Source organism: Hemitrygon akajei, chromosome 6 (genome assembly GCF_048418815.1).
Source record: "Hemitrygon akajei chromosome 6, sHemAka1.3, whole genome shotgun sequence".
Lineage (NCBI taxonomy): Eukaryota > Metazoa > Chordata > Chondrichthyes > Myliobatiformes > Dasyatidae > Hemitrygon > Hemitrygon akajei.
The window spans coordinates 134,721,575-134,745,568 of NC_133129.1; the positions used below are offsets into that span (position 1 = coordinate 134,721,575).

The 23,994-nt window shown below is 38.9% G+C and overlaps 2 protein-coding genes across 3 annotated transcripts in view; one reads left to right on the plus strand and one right to left on the minus strand.

Moving 5' to 3' along the window:
- The window catches only part of LOC140729847 (sperm-specific sodium:proton exchanger-like), a 40,118-nt gene extending 38,955 nt beyond the window's left edge, over window positions 1-1,163 (minus strand). The window contains exon 1 of the mRNA XM_073050057.1: window positions 1,141-1,163. The gene's annotated coding sequence lies outside the window, so the exon portion shown is untranslated. The remainder of the gene's footprint in view (window positions 1-1,140) is intronic.
- An 11,635-nt stretch (window positions 1,164-12,798) lies between these two features.
- Window positions 12,799-22,588, plus strand: LOC140728760 (galanin peptides-like). 2 transcript variants are annotated; one of them, XM_073047712.1, is made up of 6 exons: window positions 12,799-12,945; window positions 13,058-13,138; window positions 14,847-14,901; window positions 18,746-18,832; window positions 19,773-19,850; window positions 22,305-22,588. In XM_073047712.1, the coding sequence occupies exons 1-6, from the start codon at window positions 12,940-12,942 to the stop codon at window positions 22,361-22,363; spliced, it is 366 nt and encodes a 121-aa protein (XP_072903813.1). In that variant the 5' UTR covers window positions 12,799-12,939; the 3' UTR covers window positions 22,364-22,588. The 2 variants fall into 2 exon arrangements, with proteins under 2 accessions (XP_072903813.1, XP_072903812.1); XM_073047711.1 differs by having other exon boundaries at window positions 12,800-12,945; window positions 14,844-14,901.
- The last annotated feature ends 1,406 nt before the right edge of the window (window positions 22,589-23,994 follow it).

Sequence of the window (23,994 nt, forward strand, 5' to 3'; positions counted from 1 at the left end):
AATTTATGGCCTTTGTTATTAGCCCACTTGCCAAAAGAAAGAGTTTTTCCCTCAGTCAAAACCAGCCATCTTTAAAACTTCCATTAGATAACTTAATCTTCTAGAGTTCCAAGCTGTGTAATTTTAACTCTTACAACTACTTCTCACAGCTGAAGTCTTTTGTTCCCATTTAATATTCATGACAAGCTCCTTTACCTTTTCAAAAATTTGCTAAAAGTTGGTGCCAATTATGAACAACACTCTAAATGAGGCTTAATCAGTGATACAAAAAATTCTGCAACAATCTCCACTGACAAATTCCATTCCTTTGAATTATAAAGCAAGCAAAAAGCAATTTTAAACACTTCACAAATTTTCCATGACACCTTTGAAGTTTCAGCTCTAAATAGCAAACTAACCAAAAACATAATTTGCAATAACTTTGATTATAGCCATTTTACACTACCCTGCTTCAATCTTCTTGCTCTCAAACAGCCTTTAACAGTCAGGCACTTCTTCAACTGTCATGATGACTAGTACTTATCTGGTTCATTCGGAACTATTGAAATATCTCCAACATAGGCTTTCTACTTCTGCTATTTTTATACTAGAGTTTTTTCATTATCCTTTGTCTTTATCAATATGCTATCTTTCAGCAGCATAATTTGACACTGTATCGGGTATCAAGCGTAAATTAACATCCAGTTCTACCCGTCTAATGCCTTATCACTGCCAATTTACTTAGAGGTAACCTCTATGTACAACCTCTCGCACAGGTTGTACATATTCAATTGTTCCACTCCTGACCACCGCCTCCCGTCTGAGCCTAACTAGGCTTCCAATGGAAAAGGGGGGGGGGGGGTGATTGATAAGTTCGTGGCCTAAGGTAGAAGGAGATGGGTTATACAGCTCTCGTTACATGCACATGCAGGTCAACACTTTGAGTGATTATGCAGAAAGTTTGAAGTTAATAACTCATCTCCTTCTACCTTAGGCCATGAACTTATCAATCACCCCGGTATATTGCAGTATACCTCTGAATGAAACCGTAGCAAGGGCATGCCTTGTTTACCAAGGCAGCTCGAACTGTACACACGAGTTTATCTCTTATCCACTTTGTCCACCCTATTTACAGTCCTTACATTATCAAAGCGATTTTACCTCCCAATAGAAAAGTTCCAAAGATGAAGAGAATGACGTGCGGCAGATCTTGAGAGATGATTCTGAATTTCCCCACATGCGTCATCCTTTTATTCCTTTCAGATGCCTCAACGACCAAGTCGGCTATATTCACTTGATCAATATCTACAGTCAGAGTACGCCACGACGAGCGTTAAACTGAGCAACGTGTTCACGACTCCCGCTCTTGAAACGGTGGCCTAACCGGCAGTTGATCAACAAACAGCCACGCAGTACGTTTAAATCTCAGTAGAGAACGCGCTCGCTTGGTCCGCGAATGGGGGCACGTGATTCCCAAAGCCCTTGGTACTGTAGTCGTATCTTCATGCAGCTTTGCCGGGTCAGTTTCTTCCTTGAAAAGCCCGCTATGTTATTTTATCTGTTCGTTCTTCCTTCTGCACCCTTTTCAACCCTGAAGGGGAAAAGCAGCTCCTTCAAAAATATTGCATCATGAATAAGGTCATACCACTACTATGTTGAAACGAATCCATCGTTCTGCTTTACACCATCAATTTTCCAGGAACCTGTCTTGTTTCTGTGTGGGTACTCTCTTTTGGAGTTTTGTTATTCTGCACCTCATTGAAATACTACCGATTTCGTTTCTTTACTTTTAACATTGCAACTATATCCCAAGTTGCTTGCGAGAAAAATTGACAAAGAAATTGCATAAGAAGACAAGGACAAGATGACTGAAATCCTGGTCAAAGTAACTTTTAGGGAATGTGTTTAAAGAAGGAAGAGGGTAGAGCCCTGATTAGATTTATGCAGGAGATTCCAGTTAATACACTCTTGACACTAAAATCAAGGCCCAATGATGAAGTAGCAACTAAGCTCAAGAGGCTGAAGTTTAAGAAGTGCAGACTTTAGAGAAGGTTATAGAACTGGAGGAAATTACAGGGATAGGAATGTGAGAAAGCATTGTAGGATTTGAAGTCAGATGGTATATTTAAATTGTTATGTTAATTAACCAGGAGCTCTATAACTGCCCAGAAATGTGCATTCCTAAAATTCTGGCATTTTGGCCATTCCTAAGCTTAATTGCTACACCATCAGTGGGATTTTTTTTTTGGAGAATTTGACACAAGCAGCATTTATGCAAGATCTCAAATGATGTAGAGCTGATTAAGGAAGACAACCTGTGAATGCATTGATGCGGTCAAATCTAAAGGAAACAAAAGTAGGAGTATTTCGGAAACAAATAAATGGTAGCAGAGACTGTGGATACAAGAGCAAAGGTTCTTTCAAAATTCACTAAATCTGGGAAAGTCCCATCATAAGTAAGAGCAGATGGAGTAAAGAAGTGCTGTAGACCAGTTAAATAGCTAACAAAATACTGGATATTTTCCCAGCATATGGACATCACTGGCAATGCCAGCATTTTTTACCCATCCCTTGTATCCTCATTAATTCTATTGGACAAAAGTTCAAAGGTTTAGAGGCCAAAATATGTTGCATGGATGGCTCAGAGATAAACCTGCAAGTGGTGTTGTTTCAAGTTGTCTCTGTTATAGGTTATAGGGATAATTTTTGGAAAGTAATGTCAAAGTACCTGAAGGAAGTAACAACTCTGCATTTTGTAGATTGTACGCTGCAGCCATGGTGTGCTGATGGTGGGAGAGGAATGTCTGGGATATAATTCAAGTGGCTTCTTTGTCCTAAATAGGCTTAAATCTTTTGTTGTTATTGGAATGTACCCATCATGATCCTAACTTGTGCTAGCTAGATTGGAGAAAGCCCTAGATATCAGAAGCTGAGGATGGTCATGCTCTGCTCTTGTAGGAAAGGATTTATTGGCTGGTTTATTTGAGCTGCTCAATGCAAACTTCTAGGAGTTTGATAAAAGACCTAGCAATGTTTTTTTTTTTGTGTGTGCCATACTCTGCCAGAGCCTCGACGACCACTTATTTCTTCAAGTGGTTGTCTTGGAGGAAAGATTCTGTGAGTGGTTCCCCACGTCCTTCTCACAGCGCAGTGTTTTTTTTTTACGAGGCCGAGTTGCGCGCTCGACACTCAACCCAGCACAGATGGAAAGTGTGTCCGGGAGCAGCCTGACTGGGTTCGAACTTGGGAACCTTTGCTCCGGAGTCCGGCACTGATGTCACTGTGCCACCAGCCGGCCCTAGCAATGGTACTTTTCGTGATTTTTATTAACGACCTGGATGTGGGGGTAGAAGGGTGGGTTGGCAAGTTTGCAGATGACGCAAATGTTGGTGGTGTTGTGGATAGTGTTGAGGATTGTCAAAGATTGCAGAGAGACATTGATAGGATGCAGAAGTGGGCTGAGAAGTGGCAGATGGAGTTCAACCTGGAGAAGTGCGAGGTGGTACACTTTAGAAGGACAAACTCCAAGGCAGAGTACAAAGTAAATGACAGAATACTTGGAACTGTGGAGGAGCAGAGGGATCTGCGGGTACATGTTCACAGATCCCTGAAAGTTGCCTCACAGGTAGATAGGGTAGTTAAGAAGGCTTATGGAGTGTCAGCTTTCATAAGTCAAGGGATAGAGTTTAAGAGTCGCAGGGTAATGATGCAGCTCTATAAAACTCTGGTTAGGCCACACTTGGAATACTGTGTCCAGTTCTGGTCACCTCACTATAGGAAGGATGTGGAAGCATTGGAAAGGGTACAGAGGAGATTTACCAGGATGCTGCTTGGTTTAGAGAGTATGGATTATGATCAGAGATTAAGAGAGCTAGGCCTTTACTCTCTGGAGTGAAGGAGGATGAGAGGAGACATGATAGACATGTACAAGATATTAAGAGGAATAGATAGAGTGGACAGCCAGCGCCTCTTCCCCAGGGCACCACTGCTCAATACAAGAGGACATGACTTTAAGGTAAGGGGAGCGAAGTTCAAGGGGGATATTAGAGGAAGGTTTTATATTCAGAGAGTGGTTGGTGTGTGGAATGCACTGCCTGAGTCAACGGTGGAGATAGATACACTAATGAAATTTAACAGACAGGTATATGGAGGAATTTAAGGTGGAGGGTTATATGGGAGGCAGGGTTTAAGGGTCGGCACAACATTGTGGGCCAAAGGACCTGTACTGTGCTGTATTATTCTATGTCCTATGTTCTCTGGTATTAGCATTAAATGCCATGGGCGCTTGGTTATTGTTTCTTGTTGGACAATAACTGGCATTTGTGGCATTAATGTTACTTGTCAGTTGTCAGTCAACGCTTAATTTTATTTCTGCAAACAGGCATGGATTGCTTCTTATTGCAAAGAGTTGAAAATTGAAATCTATGCATTTACCAGCAATTATCTCTACTTCAATCAGAATGAAGGAATATGATTCGTGAAGATGAATGAACTTAGGATGTTAAATGGCCATTAACAATCATGTCACAGAAATGTCAGAAAATGTCCAATAATAAACTCTGAACAACTACCTGTTGTGCTCAATGCTATTTCCATTGCCAGCTCTCCCATCAACATCCTTTGAGATTTCATTGACCAGAAATAGGGATGAGTTGATTGATCTCCAGTGACCGCAACTATCTTCCTTTGTTTAAAGAACAACTCCAAATACTAGGGTGTTTTCACTTGATACCCATTGACCTTAGTTTACTAGTGCTCCTTAATGTCATAATTGGTTAAAAGATGCCTTGATGTCAAGAAAGCCCATTCTCAAATCACTTTTGGAATTCATTTATTTTGCCTTTGTTTGAATGAAGTTTGTGAAGGGGTCTGAATCAGCCTGTTATAATAAGCTAGATCATATGCCCCTACACCTGAGCTAATGTTAGACATGGTAACTGCAGACTTTTTTAACCTCTACCTGCTTCAGTCTGATGTTTCCACCTGTTTTAAAAAGACCACGATCATCCCAGTACCTAAGATAAACCAGGTCTTAATGATTTAGCCTCATAGCTGTGACATTCACCATCATGAAAAGCTTTAAGTCATGGCATGCACTTACTCTGGCCTACTGGCAATTTTGACCCACTGCAGTCTGTCTACCACCATTTTCCTCACCCTACACTCATCTCTGGAGCATGTGGACAATAAGGGCATCTATGTTACACTATTGTCTGTTGACCACAGCTCTGCCTTCAATACTATAGTTCCAAGCAAATTCATCTCCAAACTTCTGAACCTGAAATTTAACACTTCCACTTGAAACTGGATCCTTGACTTCCTGACCAAAATATTGCAATCAGTAAGAATAGGCAGCAAGACCTCTGCCACAATTATTCTCAACCCTGGTACCCCACAAGACTGAGTCCTCAGCCCACAACTCTCCATGACTCAACTCTACTCTGACTCCATCCAAATCTTAATATTGATGAGCTGGAGTACAGGAAGGAGACAGAGAGCCTGTAACATGGTATAGTGACAACAGCTTTCCCCTCAGTGTCAGCAAAATAAATAAAAAGCTGGTCATTGACTTCAAGAAGAGGGGTGGTGCACAAGTGCTGAAGCTGAGAAGGTTGTAAGTTTCAAGTTTCTCTAAGTGGACATTGCCAATAGCCTGTCCTAGTCCAACCATATTGATGTCATGGCCAGGAAATCTTAGCAGTATTTCTACTTCCTTAGGAGGCTAAAAAACATTTGGCATATTCCCTTTGACCCTCACCACTTTTTATCGATACACCAGAGGGAGCATCCTTGGTATGGCTTGGTATGGCTACTGCTCTGCTACTGCTACTGCTCTGCCCAACACCACAAGAAACTGCAGAAAGTTGTGGACAGAACTCAACACATCATGGAAACCACTCTCCCCTCATGAACTCTGTCGACATTTCTCACTGCCACAGTAAAACAGAAAAATATCCCACCCACTCTGGAAATTCTCTCTTCTCCTCCCTACCTTTGGACAGAAGATACAAAAGAATGTAAGCACGTATCACCAGGGTCAAGGGCAACTTCTGTCCCTCTGTTGTCCAGACTATTGAATGTTTCTATTTTATGCTAAGATGGACATTTGACCTCAATCTGTCTAGTTGTGGCTTTACACCTTACCGTCTACCACTGAGCTTTCTTTGCAGTGTAACAATTCATTCTCAAGCTGTTATTGTTTTATGTTGTACTACCTCAATGCCAGCATCAAGACAAATTGATCTGTAAGGATGGTATGCAAGACAAGTTATTTTTACTGGACTCAGTATATAATAAACCAACTTACCAATTTTAGATATATGCCATATATTCCTAAGGAAGTTCCCGTTTCCAGCACTGATATCCATTTAAATCGACGATGGTAGTTTTTGTTCTACCCCTGAACTGTTGCTAGTCTCCACAGTGCTCCAGTGGACTCTTCCACAGATTTCACTACTCCCAATTGAAATCAATGGGACACAGTTGTTCACAGGAGTGAGTTAAGTGGTTATCAGTGGAACACATTAGTTTGCAAGGTCGAGTCAAGTGGTTATGATTTTATTATTTATTAAAGCTAGCTTTAGTTATTTTAATGAACTTGTAGGTTTGCTTTTGGGCTTTATAAATGTAAAGAAAAAATTGATATTGATAATGATGCAATGTCAATGCCAAAGATGTGAGATATTTACTTGGATTTCTGTGAACGTAGCTGTGAGCTGCTTTCAGACAGCCCTCATGCTGTACTTTGCCATGCCAAAGTACTAGGAGCCTGGCTCCTAATAGAAGACTGCTCCAGACGCCACACTGGAACAGGGACAGGCAAGCATTGATTCTGGGACAACTGAAGATCTGCTTCAATTGGATTAGGTAGAGTCAACATGGCTTTATGAAGTAAAAATCTCATTTGACATGTCTAATAGCTTTATCATGATGCAATTTGCAAAGTAAAGACAGGAGGACCAGTGAATATACTATTTGTGAATTTCAAAGGACATGATAAAGTAATATATGGAAACCTGTTACATTAAATTAGGACTTAGTCACGTGGTTGGTTTTACATATTAGCATAATTGAAGAATTGCTGAAGGACAACACAGAGTAGAAATCAATTCAGGTCAATAGATTTAATACTTTGGTGCATTAAGTAGTAAAGAGGATAAAATGGATTTCAAGAGAACTTTTATACATACAGTAAGTGGAATAGGAAGTCAAGTGATAGAGAATTTTAATGCAGACCAATATGAATTGATATATTTGGCAGCAAAAAGACTGTAGATAAAGTTCTAAAGGGGATGCAGCAACAAAGAATTCAAGATGCATATCTAGATAATTCTTTAAAGATGACGAGATATGTTGTCAAAGTGGTTGAAACTGCACTCTTCAAGAAGGGAGGATTGCAGAAGAATGGAAATTATAGGCCAGTTAGCCTGATCTCAGTGGCTGGGAAGATGTTGGAGTCGATTATTAAGGATGAGGTCTCAGGCTACTTGGAGGCACATTATAAAATAGGCCAAAGTCAGCATTGTTTCCTTAAGAGAAAATCTTGCCTGACAAATCTGTTGGATTCTTTGAAAAAATAACAAGCAGAATAAACAAAGGAGAATCAGTGGATGTTGTGTACTTGGATTTTCAGAAGGCCTTTGACAAGGTGCCACACATGAGGCTACTTAACAAGATAAGAGCCCGTGGTATTACAGGAAAGATACTTGCATGGATAGATAATAGGCTAATTGGCAGGAGGCAAACAGTGGGAATAAAAGCCTTTTCTGGTTGGCTGCCGGTGACTAGTGGTGTTCCGCAGGGGTCGATGTTAAGACCAATTCTTTTTATGTTATAAGTCAATGATTTTGATGACAGAATTAATGGCTTTGTGGCCAACTTTGCAGACAATACGATGATAGGTGGCAGGGCAGGTGGTGTTGAGAAAGCAGGGAGGCTGAAGAAGGACTTAGGTTAAGTGAATGGACAAAAGGCATGGCTGATGTAATACAGTGTTGATACCTCATACACTTTGGTAGAAGGAACAAAAGTGTAGACTATTTTTTGAAAATCCAAGGTGTAAAAGGACTTTGGTGGCCTCGTACAGGATTCCGTAAAGGTTATCTTGCAGGTTGAGTTGGTGATGAATCTGTAGAATTCATTACCACAAGCAGCTGTGGAGGCTGGGTCAGTGGGTATATTTAAGGCAGAGGATCATAGGTTCTTGATTAATCAGGGCATGAATGGTTATGGGGAGAAAGCAAAAGAATGGGTTCAAAGGGAAAATGAATCAGTCTTGATGAAATGTTGGAGCAGACTCGATGGGCCAAATGGCCTAATTCTTCTCATATCTCTTATAGTCTTACGAGGGGTGATTGATAAGTTTGTGACTTAAGGTAGAAGGAGTCAATTTTAGAAAACCCAGCACATTTATTTTACCTGCATTTACACACTTAGTCCAGGGCTCATGGAGCATACGGATCCCTTCTTTGTAGAAATCAGTGTCTTGGATCTCCAGAAGTGGTCCACAGCATGGGGTGATTGATAAGTTCATGGCCTAAGGTAGAAGGAGATGAGTTATTAACTTCAAACTTTCTGCATAATCACTCAAAGAGTTGAACTGCATGTGCACGTAACGAGAACTGTATATCTCATCTCCTGCTACCTTAGGCCATGAACTTATCAATCACCCCTGCTGTGGACCACTTCCACAAAGAAGGGATCCATATGCTCCACAACTGCTGGACTAAGTATGGACATGTACGAGGGGACTATGTTGAAAAATAAATGTGCTAGGTTTTCTAAAATTGACTCTTTCTACCTTAGGCCACAAACTTATCAATCACCCCTTGTATATCATCCTAGGGTTTGTAAATGGAGGCATTGAATACAAAAGCAAGGCCTCTAATTCTGGTTACTGTACTCATGAATCTGAAAACTATAGAAAAGGTGCAAAAAGAATTATGAGAATGATTTCAGAATTTAATTTGCCAGAATAGCCTAGAAAATTGGGGTGGAGTAGGGTTAAAGGATTTTTTTTTTAATTATAAAAATTTCCTTGGTTCAGATAAGGTAAATAGAGGCAAACTGTTGTCATTGGCATGGCTTCAAGGACCACATCTCACAGGTTTCATGTAATTGTCATTATCCAAGGACGATGCAAGGAACCAATTGGTTCATGCAGAGAGAATGCATATGATCTTAAGAACACTACTGAAAACATGATATATGCAAATTCTAAGTAACACCCACAAATTGCTGGAGGAACTCAGCAGGTCAGGCAGCAAAAATGGAAAGGGTCTCGGCCCAAAACATCAACTGTTTACTCTTTTCCACAGATGCTGCCCGACCTGCTGCGTTCCTCCAGCAGTTTGGGTGTGTTGCTTTAGATTTCCAACATCTACAGACTTCCTTGTGTTTATGCAAATTCTAATGTGATTTTATAAAGAAAACGAGAATAGTTATATATAAAAATTAGCAAGATGATAGGGAGAAGTGGGAAGTAGACTGTTCTAAAAGCAGTTAGCAGAGTAGGTTATAACAATTACAGATTTCTAGAGACGCGTCAGAGATTGGCACCAGATTCTCAACCATTCAGTTTAAATTATGACATGAAATACATGCCATAAAACATGTATCAAGGTAACAAATTTAGATGGGAAAGTAAAGGATGCCAACAAGTTAGTAAGCAAAAAGGTGACAGATGAAAAAAGATGGGAAAAATACAGGGTTATTTGGTAAAAAGAATATGTCAGTGTTTATTTAATGGTGTGAAACTATTTCTGAAGAATTTTGTGTGTGATGGTTCATTAAATGCGAAGTAAACAAGCAATTGGGAAGACAGATGATAGACAAGTGGCAGAACAAAGGCAAGTAAGTCTTTCTCAGAATACATGATGAAATCTTGTGAGTTTTGTATGGACAAAAATGGACATACTTGCTTAAATTTCTGTATGAAGCTGAATTCATTATCAACAAACGATCTGCTGGAGGAACTCAGTGGGTCGAGCAGCATCAGTGAGAAAAAAGGAATTATTGACATTTCAGATGAAAACCCTATGCCAGAACCGAGGTATAATGGCCAATATAAAGAGAGGAAAAGGAGTGGTAAAAAAAGTGAGTCCAAAGTGGTTGATAGACTGAGGCAGGTTGTGCCAGGTAGAGGAAGGAGTTGGCATTATAGTAACAAATGAATCATAGAGACAGACAAACAGAGGGAAAAATTTGAGAGGCAGATGGAGCAAGATGAATGGACAGGAGTGTTAAATTTAGAACCAGTTGCTCAAGGGAGCTAACCAGAAACACAAAGGGCTACCATGTTGGACTCGGATAAGTAAGCTAGTGACGATGGGAACCATTAGAGTAGAGGTGAAAGGCAGTTGGAACCAGAACTGGAAAGGTTGAGGGGATGGAGGTGAGAAACCTGTGGATGAATCGTGTGTGGTAGAACCAAGTAGGAGTGCGGAATGAAGATGGGTAATTGAAAGCTGGGGAAGAGGTATGAGGGAAAGGGGGCAAAGTAGGAGGATTCAAAGTTCAAAGTAAATTTTTATTATCAAAGTACAAATATGTCACTATATACAACCCTAAGATTCATTTTCCTGTGGGCATACTCAACAAATCTACAGAATAATGACTATAACAGGATCAATGGCAAATCAACCAGGGTGCAGAAGACAACAAGCTGTGGAAATGCAAGTATAAATAAATAGCAATAAATAACAAGAACATGAGATAACAAGATAAAAAGTCCTTAAAGTAAGATTATTGGTTGTAGAACATCTCAATGGATGGGTAAGTGAGTGTAGTTATCCTCTTTGGTTCAAGAGCCTGAGGGCTGAGTGGTAGTAACTATTATTGAACCTGGTGGTGAGAAACCTGAGGCTCTTGTGCCTTTGCCTGGTGGCAGCAGTAAGAAAAGAGCAGGACCTGGGTGGTGGCGATCTCTGATGATGGATGCTGCTTTCCTACAGCAGCATTTCATGTAGATGTACTCAATGGTTGGGAGGGCTTTACCCGTGATGTACTGGGCTGAATCTATTACCCTTTGTAGGATTTTCCATTCACCAGCATCAGTGTTTCCATACCAGGCCATGATGCAGCCTTCAATACACTCTCCACTACACATCTGTACAAGTTTGTCAATGTCTGAGCTGTCATGGCTACTCTCCACAGACTCCTAAGGAAGTAGAGGCGCCTCCATGCTTTCTTCACAAATGCACTTATAGTATGTGCTGGGTCCAGGCAGGTCCTCTGAAATACATAGTAACATTCAGGAATTTAAAGTTGCTAACCTTCTCCACCTGTGATCCTCCAATGAGACCTAGTTCAACGAGGTCTAGTTTCTCTCTCCTGAAATCTGCAATCAGTTCCTTGGGCTTGCTGGAAATGACTGAGAGATTACTGTTATGACACCACTCAGACAAATTTTCATTCTCCCTCCTATATGTTGATTCATTGCCACGTTTGATTCAGCCCACAATAGTAGTGTCATCAGCAAACTTGAATATGGTACTGGAGCTGTGCTTAGCCACACAGTCATAAGTGAAAAACAAGTAGAGCAGGAGGCTAAGCATACAGCTTTGTGGTGCACCTGCACTGATGGAGATTGTGGAGATGTTGTTGCCTATCCAAACTGACTGGGGTCTGACTGAGGAAAAATCCAGGCTCCAATTACACAAGGAGACATTGAGGCCAGGGGTTTGGAAAGTATTGATTAGTTTTGAGGGGCTGATGATGTTAAATGCTGAGCTATAGTCCATGAAGAGCATCCTGATGTATGCATCTTTGCTGTCCAGATGTTTCAGGATTGAGTGAAGAGCCAACGAGCTGGCATCTGCTATGGATCTGTTCGTCCAGTAGGCAAACTGGAGCAAACCCAAGTTGCCTGTCAGGCAGGAGCTGATATGTTCCAACACCAGCCTCTCAAACACTTCATCTCTGTGGATGTAAGTGTAACTGGGATCCCTCCAAATTTTTTGCATCCCTTGCATTTTAGTAAAAGGAAGGGTAATATAAAAGGGGCAAACAATCCACCAGAGGGGATGGTTACCTAAAATTGGAAAATTCAATTGTTATGCCTTTGGGTTGTGGACTACCTAAGCAGAATATGAAAAAGGAAAGGACTGGTAACAATAACCTGGGTCTTCCGAGAATTTAGCTGAAGGAATTTTTGTTCACCTGACGTCTTTCTGTCAAACAGATATTATTAAGTTCATAATGTGTAATTTTGGACTCGATACGTTGTTTTTAAAGTGCCTGCCATCAAGTGAAAATATTCTGAATTCAAAAAACCGTATGTGGATCAGCACACTGTAACCCATTTAATCTAGCGGCTAGCGTTTTCTCTTTGAAAATGATTTGCAACAAAAATCCATCTGGTTTTAAATTGTTCTTTTTGCATGAAGTCGACAGGGGTTTACTGATTTATTAGTCCGGGGGTGGGAAGTAAAGATATATTTTGATACCTAATCCTGACATAGGTATGTGTTCGCAATTTATTAACTTATAATTTAGAAAGTAATCCTGTCAGGCACGAAAAACATAAAAACTTCGGGAAATCAAAAAATATCTAAATACATGTTCTTCTGTTTGATTTGACCCGTAGTTCGTTGTCAATGCAGGGTCGGCAATTTGTGCTTTGTGCAATCAGCCTTCGAGACAGTGTGCTCATCAAATGTAATTATGTGATTCGTGCCTATCTACAGAAAATTACCTAAAAGTATACTTAATTTAATAGGTGTAATTTTGGTTCTAATGGGGTGACATACAGAGTAAATACAACTCGTGACGCGGACGAGGGCTTGATGATGCTTTTTGCTTCCCGTATAAAGTACGCCGCTAACTCCAATCTTTCTGAGAACTTCAGTGTTTAGGGAGTTACTATTCCAATCGAAAGCCAACCAAGTTTGGTAACTCTCGGGGTTCAATCACTGAAAGGATTCAAATCACTGAGTTCGGAAGGAAACATACGACGACCAAATGAAGGTAAGATCACAACAGTCAAAAAATAATCATTTTCAGTTTAGTTCGGTTTCTGTTATCTCTCTCGAATCTTTACTGAGGAATCTTGATGTTTTAATCCACTCTCCGCTTTCAGATGCCGAGCTCCGCCAGCTTTCTGTGCGCATCCCTCGTTCTGTGCGTCGCCGTCTCTTATTCATTTGGGCTTGATCTCTCTGTGAGTTCTTTACATTTCTAGTTCCTATTTTCAGTGCTCGCCAATTTCAGTGCATTTCGCCAGGGTTTATGTGAATCAACGCAAAGCTAACTATTTAAAAGAGTCTCCCCATAATATGTAAGGTTATGGGAGAAGGAAAACAAGAAACCTATGACTAATGAACTCCAAGGAGCAATTGTTTGAAAAATTATAATGTTGGAGTAGAAGCTTTGGATCTGCTGTGATGAAATGAAACAGACTGTTCAAGATCTCGGGGAAGAAAGGCTAACTCAAATTTCACCTTTCTGTGAGAAACGGAACTAAACATTTATTGGAAAATTGGTTGGTTTGTTAAGGGTGAATTGAAATTCAGAATTAAAATATCAATGATCTTTTTCCTAATTTGACTCCACAATTATTCCTGAATTTCACTATTATCACTATAAATATGGTGTACAAAACAATATGCTTCTTACACCAACATTTTTTGGTACATCGCTTTACATAGGTGATGTGAGTATCTTCATTGAAACTGGGATTGAGGGAGGGGGATTGGCAAGCATTCCAATGCACCCATCACGAAAACCTGACAATTTTAATTGTTAACACAAGAGATTCTGTGGATGCCGGAAATCCAGAGTAACACATATAAAATGCTGGAGGACTTCAGTGGGTCAGGCAGGTATGGAGAGGAATAAATAGTTGGTGTTTCAACCAAGACCCTTCTTAAGGACTACCCCCCCCCCCCCCCCCCCCCCCCGCCCCAACCTCTCTCACCACCAATTTTAACTGTTGGTGGAATAAAGGTAAAACCTATGCAATAGCCACCCAAAAAGGTGAAATTTGAAATTGCCAGCAGGCCAGTAACCTGGAACAGAGGTCCAGGTAGGTGTGAACCACATTCAAACATTAAAAGATGGCTCGCTGGCAATGTGGTTGTTTCTGGTAAAATACTGGAACAGGCATGAACAAGGATGCTCAAAGCACATTTCAGCATCTGGGGAAGCATTCTTGCTCCTTCTACCATAATGTAGTAGTAAAAGTTAATCATAAAATATTTGCTTCTGTTTTCAAATCCTTCTCTTACTGTATTCATTTGGCAAGAAAAGTCAAGAATCTTCTTTATTTTCATTAAAATGACAGCAACATCATCAAACCATTATGTCTATTTATTTCTAATCGTCTGATCAAAAGAATGGACGCAAATCGGGATTTGTCTGAAGTAACTGCATAAATCAGCATGAAATTCTGAAGACACTCAGTAGGTCAAGCAGATTCTGTGGAAAGAGAAAAGAGCTAACATTTTTGAGAAAAACAATTATATCATTTGCTTTAGATGGGATATTTATCCTGCAAATATCAGAAACATTACAAAGCTTGTTAGTGATTTCTGGGGCCAAGAACTTTGCACTAATGGGTTCTCCTTGCTGTCTTTTCTGGAGGCAGTGAGTTAGCTCTGTTGGTTCTCAGCAATTGGCCTAATTATCTGCAGGCAAGGTTAGATGTTGAGCTGAGAATGCTGGCTGATCCCAAGAATTCAGCCTTGTATTCTTCCTTTGCAGCAAGTTTGATTCTGTACTGGACTTTGCCTTCAGTTTTTAAAGCATGATTAGCTTTCTTGTTTTCCACGGCTGATGCTTAATTTTGTAAATAGCAGTATATTTGGTATTTATTATTTAGGTGCACTGAAAACCACTGTGAAGATAATATCTAAATATTTCTTCAGCAGGCAAAAGAAAGAAGGGGTTGGACATTAAACAGTGCAGGATACCTACTAGGACCACGTGAGTATGCTATGCAAATAGTACAAACACTCATCAATTACTACTTAATTGAGAAATATCTCCCTGAGGACAGCATGTGTATAAATGTCTCTCTCCTGCAGACTTCATCATGATCATCACGACTCCAGTATTTCTACTATTTTTTAATGTTTCTTAATTGTACGTATGATTTTTTTAATGTTCTATCGCTGAGCGGCAGTGAATCATCTGATTGGCCTATCAAAGTTCTCTTTGGGAACCAGTTGACTTGATCAGCATTTCTGATCTGGCTATTGTTCACGATTGCACTTAATATATTAAAAAAATGTCAGTTGTTGTACTCTCTCCCGGGTAGTAATGTACTCTGTCAATGAAATATCTTGGTAATTTTGCCTTCAGCTAATTCTTGCAAACTACAGTTCTACCTATATGAATTTCTGGAGAAGCCAACTAAGGCAGGTCGATGACAGCAGTTTACTTCAAGTAATCTGCATGGATATTAGCAAGTCTTCTGACATGGTCACACATTAACAAGCTGGTCAGAAAGGGAGTCAAGGAAGTAGCTTAGTGGGTTGAAGCAAATGGTAACGGACACTGATGAGTGTTTTGTGCCTGGAAAGCTGCTGCCAATCAGGTTTCATAAACCTCAGTCTTCAGCTGTTTATAACTTATGCTATATTATATGGGGATCAACCTTTTTCAAGTACGTATCCAAGTACATTCATATGTGTTGAAGTTTAGTAATTCTTCCACTCTTTCAGGCAAAGAGTTCTAATACCTTAATCACTTGGGTGGATGTAGTTTCCTTCTGCACCATATTTACTGTGAACCTCTTTCCAGAACAAGAATGTCTGTCCTTGGGCACAGAGACCAAAACTTCAAATGAAGTTTGTTTCCTTATTTTTGTGCCAATCGCCTTATAGTGAAAATAAAGACTCCACTTGGCTTCTTGATAGCTTGGTGTCCCTCCATACTTACTTTCTAAACCAGCACACCAATATCTACTATTTCCCGTTATTTAAGAAATACTCTATCTATTCTTCCTACAAAACCAAAATCTCACATTTCTCGTGTTTTTCTTGTTTTCTCCTTGCACCTTACATTCACACCTACCTTGAAACCCCTCAACTAAATCAATAAGAATCTCGGATCAATTCACTTTGAAACATTCGGCCAGCCTGAAACTGTCTTCAACTGAAACCTACCACCAAACACATCTTTACCTCTCCACCCACTCTGTTTTCCACAAAGGTTGCTCCCTCTGTGATTCCCTTGTATATTTGTCCCTCTCCAGCAATTTCCCTCCTGGCACTGACCTCTGCAAGCATAAAAAGTGCTACAACTGCCCATTCATATCCTCCCTCACCTCTATTTGGGACCCTTCCAGGTGAGGCAACATTTCACCTGTAAATCTGTTGTGGTCGTCTGCTGTGTTAGTGCTCCTGATGCCCCCTCCTCTATATTGATGAGACCTAATGCAGATTGTGGGACCGCTTTGCTCAGCACCTTCACTCCATTCGCAAAAGGCAGGATTTCTCGGTGGCCAACCATTTTAATTCCAAACTCTATTCTTATTCAACATATTGGCCCATGGGCTCCTCTGCTGCTGTGATGAAGCCACTTGCAGGTTGGAGTAACATCTCATATTCCATCTGGGTAGCCTCCAACCTCCTGGCATGAACATTGTTGTCTCCAATTTCTGGTATTTACCCTCTCCCCCTTCCCTTTTTCTTCAATTTCCCACTCTGTGCTCCTTTTCTCTTCTCCTTACCTATTTCCTCCCCTCACACCCCCCCAGTCCACTCTCCTCTCCTGTCAGATTCCTTCCACTCAAACTCTTTACCTTTTCCACCAATCATCTTCTAGCTTCTTACTTCAGTCCTCTCCCCCCCCCCCCCCCCCACACACATAACTGGCTTCACATTTCACTCCTCCCCCCACCTTATTCTAACTTCTTTACACTTCCTGATGAAAGGTCTCGGCTCAAAATGTCAACTATTTATTAATTTCCATAAATGCTGTCTGACCTCGCTGAGTTCCTTCAACATTTTGTTTGTGCTGCTCTGGCATCTACAAAATCTCGTATTTATGATCTGCCAAACTGAAACCTACTTATTTGTTCATGCATTGTTTTCTGTCCTTCATCCCTGACCCTGTGAACCCTAATGTAGCAACCTATTGTGCTACCTCTTGCAGAAATAGGAAACCTGGAAGAGCTCAGCCAGACAAGCAGCATCGTGAGCTTGCTGTTACATGCCACTTTAATTCTCAATCCCAGTCCTATTCCAACTCAACATCAACTTCTTGTGTCAAGGCACTTTGCAACCCTCTGGAATGAACACTGATTGTTCCAACTTCTAAGAGTTCGATGAGACTGCTTCCTCATCTATTCCCATTATCATCTTTCTACCACATTCTTGCCTTATTTCTTTCTATCTTGCTAATGGTTAGTCGTCATATTCCTCATAATTTGATCTGCCTTAACCTTCCCTAGGTTTTTATCTTGTACCTCGCTCTTGCCACCCTCACCTTCACCCTCAACTCTGTTTTGGAAACTGTAAACCTTTCGCTTTCACCTATGGATGGGTTGCTGATGCTATGCATTGACTGATTTTCCCCTTCCACAGATGCTGCATATCTGGCTGAATTCTTCCAGCATTTTGGCTTTTGCTTCAGGTTCCAGCATCTGCAATTTTATTTGTTTTCCATTTTGTTGTACCTTGTCAGTTAATCTGGAGCTATTCTATCCACAAGTTCACCTTAAACATGCTAATTACATCTCAAAATCTTAACCAGATTTGTCAAACATTACTTTCTCTTTTATGAAACCAATTTTTCCTTATCCTAATCATATTTGTGAATGACTTTTTTAACATCCTACTTAATCTGCAAATCTGGCTCCAGGTTAGATATAAAAACAGGAAATGCTAGACACACTTAGTTGGTCAAGCAAAATCTATGGAAAGAGAAGCTGTTTAATCTATTTAAAATAGATCTGTGTTGCGAACAATTATTTTTTGGTCTGATGTGAACATCAAAAAAGAAATAATGCTCACATCAGTCCAAAAGCACTACACAAAGTTTTAGAAACCTGGAAGCTTTCACAAACTATTGAAACTAGAGTTTGGGGAAGAGCAGGGTGCTGGCAGAGGATTAAGGGGTTGTGTGTGGCCAGGGGATTGGAGTCAAGTTTTATAGAAATAGGTGTTACAGTTTCAAGAGAGGACTGGGTGGGGCTGAGAAGAGTCAGGGAGAGATCTATGAGATTATGGGGATTTTGGTATGAAGGGGCTGGGTGATTACTAATATAAGAAGGAAAATAACTGTTTACTTTGAGGAAGATTGGTGATTTAGTTAGACTTGCTATTAACTGCAGTTAGCAGGCAGGTCTGGGACCTTGAACCAACATTTGAAGAGAGCTCAGCTACAGATTAAGTCTGTTTCAACAAATGAAAGGCTGTGCTATATATTGAGTGATTTCACAGATATGTTTGATGGCCTCCATACATTTCCCTTCTTCTGGACTGAATATCTGGAAGTACACTTTGCACATACCAAATATTCAATCACATTTTGGATAAAATTCACTTCCACATACATAAAATCCTGAGCATTACTTAAAAATACACAAGTATTTTTAGGTAACACCTTCAATGAAAGAGAGTAGGAAGCTGTATGGTAAAATGTCTTCATGAGTAATTATCTGGTTTAATGTGGCTTGCTTACATTTTAGAAAATAAGCACCATAATTTTAGAAAATTCAATAGCTATGAAAATTTAGACTTTATTGATATTTTGTTGTTGTACAGGGACAATTTGAAGAATATTTTTTTCTGTTTCACATGGTAAATTTTTTTGCTCACAGAGGCCATGGATGCTTATCAACACTTAAATAAAAAGCTCGACCCTTTTGGCAAACGTGACCTGCAATTCGAAGACAGCATTAAACCTGGTACAAAATTAGATTTCTTAATTGATCTTACTGATCTTAACATGTTCATATTCCATTATACCTGGTGGAGGTAATGGAATAAATGGTAGCAGGTAAATTGTCTGAAATACAAGCAATGTTTTCAATATTTCAGCAATTTCTAACATTTTTATTAAACTGAAGTTAATCTATTACAATATTAGTTTTTGAATATGACCCCTAGCAAACAAATATTTTTTGCATCAGTGGAAAGGACTGCATTTAAAGTGTTAAAGTGCCAAACGCATAATTGATGATTGCGTATTAAATTGATAATCAACAATGATATGCCAATGTTGTTGTTTTAAAGCTGGATATATTGGGGTTATCTACATTGCAGCTGATTAATTATTCTAATCTAGGACCATTTGTTCTGATAAAATATGCTTCATATCTGGAATACAGTTTGCAATTTCAGCTCCATATTTAATGTTAACCTTGGAATCAGTACACCTTATGTTTAAAAGATTGGATCCTGAGAAAAGGGAATTGTCCTTTTATGGGGGAATGAATAAAATTGACCTGTGCTCACTCACTGAGAAGCATGAGGTACTTTCTGTGACATAAATTCTGGGAGAGATTAACAGAGTAAATTCTGAGCAGTTGTTTCTTTATTAGTTGTTGGAACAGGGGTAAAACATTTCCTTGATTCTCCACAAAGGTAGTCAATCTTTTGAATTTTCTAACAAGAGTTTTGAATACTCTGTGGTTGAATGTATTCAAGGTGAGATTGGTAGCCTTTCAGAAGATAAGAAATATCAAGAGATTATGGGGATTGTAGACAAAAGTGGATGAGTATCAGGGACGTGCCCTTACTCAGGGCACTCATGTTTTTAATTATTTTATGTTCTATTTCTCATTTTGCTGAAAAATTATGAAAGAATATTTATAGACTAAACAAATCTTCACAAACGTTTTCCAGGTAACTTACTACAAACTGTCACTGATGAAACTGCTGTTCATCTAGCCATTGAATTTCTTATGTACTTGCACCTAAAAGGTAAGATATTTTATATTGGAAGTATAGTTAATTTAGAAATATATAGAACAAAGGTAGGGGAAACAATATGTCATAATTTCATTGACTGAAGAAACTGTTTGGTGAATTGTCACCACCTTATTCAGAGATAGTGCCACAAAAGATCAAACCAGTTGACCCTTTGGGTGATATATAATTACTGTATAGAATAAAAAGAAATTCCTAGTTAACTCTTAGATACTTACTAGATTTGTTATTTTCACCTGGCAAATTATTTACGTAATTATATTTAATCACATAAAAGAGCAATTCAGCAAAAGTGAACATAAACATGTTGCAGAAAATATCTGAATCAAATGATGGTGAACATGATTTACAATTCCATGAACTGTTCAAGCAAGTTAAGTTATTAGGTAATGAATTAGAGATCAGTTAAAATGAAGATTTACTTCACCGTTGGTGAATACAGAGTTTGAATGGATAAGTTCTGGGGAGAAATTGCAGATAAACACGTGGATCTTAAGTAGAACTAACTGTAATTGATAACTGCGAATCTCATTGATTATAGATGTATAAGCAAGTGAGCCAGGTCTCAGATCAGAAGCTTATCATAATTATTTATGTCAAAAGACAGAGGTTCATATTTCTTTCTTATTTCATGAATTAATGCAAACTGCTAGAAACTGAATAGCACATATTATTTAAAAGCATTCTCGTCTCAAAAAATGGAAGGGCCCAATGTACGATTGCTAAAGCATTTTTAACTATACTCAGTAGCCACTTTATTAATTATGATAGTGGAACCCAGTGTGGTGTCTGCTGCTGTAGCTATTCACTTTAAAGTTCAACATGCTGTGCATTCAGAAATGCTCTTCTGCACACCACTGTTGGAATGCATAGTTATTTGAGTTACTGTCACCTTCCTATCAACTTAAACCAGTCTGGCCATTCTCCTGTGATCTCTCATTAATGGGTTTTGTCCATGGAACTGCTGCTCTCTGGATGTTTTCTTTACTAGAGATTGTTATGCATGAAAATCCCAGCAGATTAGCAGTTCCTAAAATACTCAAACTACCCTGTCTGACAACAACATCATACCACGGTAAAAGTGGTAAAAGTCATTTAGATCACATTTCTTCATCATCCTGATGTTTCGTCTGAGCAACAACTGAACCTCTTGATGATGTCTGCATGCTTATACATATTTAGTTGCTGCCATGTGATTGGCTGATTAGCTAGCATATGATTCCATATCAAGCAGGTGAACCAGTGTACCTAATAAAGTGGCCACTGATTGTATGTTGAGCCAGAGGTGCTGAATGGATGATCCATCTTGCTTCCCTCCTGATATTTCCATCTGAGAAGCACTATTCAGCCAATTCAGTTCATGTCTGTAATGTCAAGAAATTACCAAAAAGCAACACTAGATATATAGAAGGTCACGATATCATACGGATTCTGAGCGCTAGTACTGAAGACATTTTCCAGAACTAGCCACATGGATAATGAAGCTATTCCACTACTGTTATACTATCATCTAATGAAAAATGTGGGAAATTGTCCAAGTATGTTCTATTCCAAAAGGAAAAACTGAAACCAATTAATTACCCAATCACCTCTCAATCCCACTGAAAAATGGAAAATGTACTATCAAGCATTATTACCTGTCTGCCAACGGATGACAATTTGTTTTGCTGAGACCAATCGGCTCCAAAATTGAAAAAAAAACTGATAAAAGTACTTGTTTGTGTTTGTTTTTTTTAAAAACCTAGAGGACTGATTTAGGATATCAACTGAGTTAAAACAAGAGGCTGAATTTGATTCGGTGGCAAGAGAAAAATATTGGCCTGGTCTGTTGTTATTGGATTCTTCTGCACAGTTGATTAGTTACATTCAAACCAGCTGCTTTAGTTAAAGATGAACAGTTTAATAAAGAGCAAACACGAGGAAATCAGCAGATTCTGGAAATTCAAACAACAACACACACAAAATGCTGGTGGAACACAGCAGGCCAGGCAGCATCTATAAGGAGAAGCACTGTTGACTTTTCGGAAACGTCAACAGTGCTTCTCCTTATAGATGCTGCCTGGCCTGCTGTGTTCCACCAGCATTTTGTGTCAGTTTAATAAAAATCTCAGTTCAAGAGAGGAGAGAATAATTTGTTTATTTCAGTCAGAAGAAAGTAATATCTGATTTGGATGATTTTTAATATTGCAACATGTAAAGGGAACATTACTCTGAAAAATTAAATTACCACAAATCCCGTAATTGAACTTGTAATTACACTGGGCACTAGAATTTTAAAATGTTCCATTGTTCTATGATGAACAACTCAGATGAGTTTAAAAAAGCAGGAAAAATTGGTGTAAAGAACTGAAGTCAATGTATGTTGCTTGGGAGTAACTGCAATAAACACAGCTTCCAAACATTAGTCCATTGTGTGAGCTTGACCTATGAACATATTATTTGTTTCAGAAATGGGTGTACTTGACGAATTGCCATCACTGTTTTCATCTGAACTCGGCCAGTCATAATCTATTAGGGCCGATTTTCTGGAAAGTGACAACGTGGGATTATCAACTGCAACTTGAATAAATCGAATGTTATTCATGACAATTTAAGATAAACTGTAATTAGATGTTTGGAAATATTAATTTGTATTACTTTTGTTGCTTTGATCTCAATACCAATACTTTTTTGTGCAATTCTTTGTTTCCTCACTGGGGAAATGTGTAGACAAATAAAATTAGCAACAGCAACTTCTGAATAGCTTGGGATTTTTTTTTCCACATGACACAAATATTACTGTGCTACAATGGTACTGAAGTAACAGTAACCGATGACATTGATTCAAGAATGCATTCCAGCCCTAAGAAAAATTAGCAACTCACAAACAAGAGAAAATCTGCAGATGCTGGAAATCCAGAGCAACACACACAAAATGCTGGAGGAACTCAGCAGGCCAGGCAGCATCTATGGGAAAAAAAGTACACTCAGCACTTCGTGCCATAGATGTTGCCTAGCCTGCTCAGTTCCTCTAGCATTTTTGAGTGTGTTGCAAGAATTAGCAACTAGCCATTTTTTCATATTTCTCTTCCTAATACCCTACTAAACTAAATAATACTAATGCATATTTTACATTACAGTAGGTATATAATTTTTAACAGAAGTTACAGAGCCATAAACATCAAAGTGATTAGAATAGTATTAAAATTGTAGCAATCAAATCACATTGATTCTGTCAGTTTGTTCAGGAATAACATAGAATATATAATATATTATACACTATATATATATATATATATATATATATATAAAATGCAAGCTTCATAATCTGAATGGCAATATATCTCTGCTAAAAACACAAAAAACATAAAGTGGGCAGCTGTCCTGTGGGCTAAAATGCCTTGTTAATGAGAGATCCTGAGGAGAATGACAAGGCTGGTCACATATTACAACACTGGTATGCAAAAAAGCATCTCTGAACATGCAACACGTCGAACATTGAAGTTGATGGGCTACAGCAGCAGAAGACTACACTGGGTTCACCTCCTGTACCTAACGAAGTGGCCACTGAATGTTAAGAATAAGTTAAATATTAGTCTAAGTTCAAAGTACATTTATTATTAAAGTATGTCTACTATATACAACCTTGAGATTCATCTTCTTGCAGGCAGCCACAAATCTTATACTAAAACGCCTAGATATTTCAAGCTCTTTGATCTTAATAGGCTATGTGATATACCAGGAAGGCTTATGGGCTTCTAATAATGCCTCCTGAAATTAAAGTTGTCATTAATGATAGATTTTGGTGTCCTAACTTAATATCCATAAAGAAAATTCCATCCCAAATTACTATGCTCAGAGAATTCAGACAGAAAAATCACAAAATGGGGCAACATGTCTTCATTGACAAAGCTGGACTATCAATAATCCATGTTTTTGAACTGATCCAGGGTATAAAGCCTTAGTTTCATAAGCAATCTTATCTTATTTTGAGTGGAATGTGAGTAAGTTTTGTAGATTGGAAATAGCTAGTTTTAGGCTGCAATTTAGTAGGAGTCAACATTTTAAGATTGCTAACATTTGTAATAAAATAAGAACAAGTACACCAGGAAATTTAACCAATTTAACTTAACTCAATTTAACTACTGTAATTGAAACC

What these genes read in the sequence shown, in the direction of transcription:
- LOC140728760 (XM_073047711.1), top strand. An exon ending in AGGATACCTACTAGGACCAC is followed by an intron (nt 14,902 to 18,745) that starts GTGAGTATGCTA and finishes TTTTGCTCACAG; the next exon opens with AGGCCATGGATGCTTATCAA. An exon ending in CGAAGACAGCATTAAACCTG is followed by an intron (nt 18,833 to 19,772) that starts GTACAAAATTAG and finishes AACGTTTTCCAG; the next exon opens with GTAACTTACTACAAACTGTC.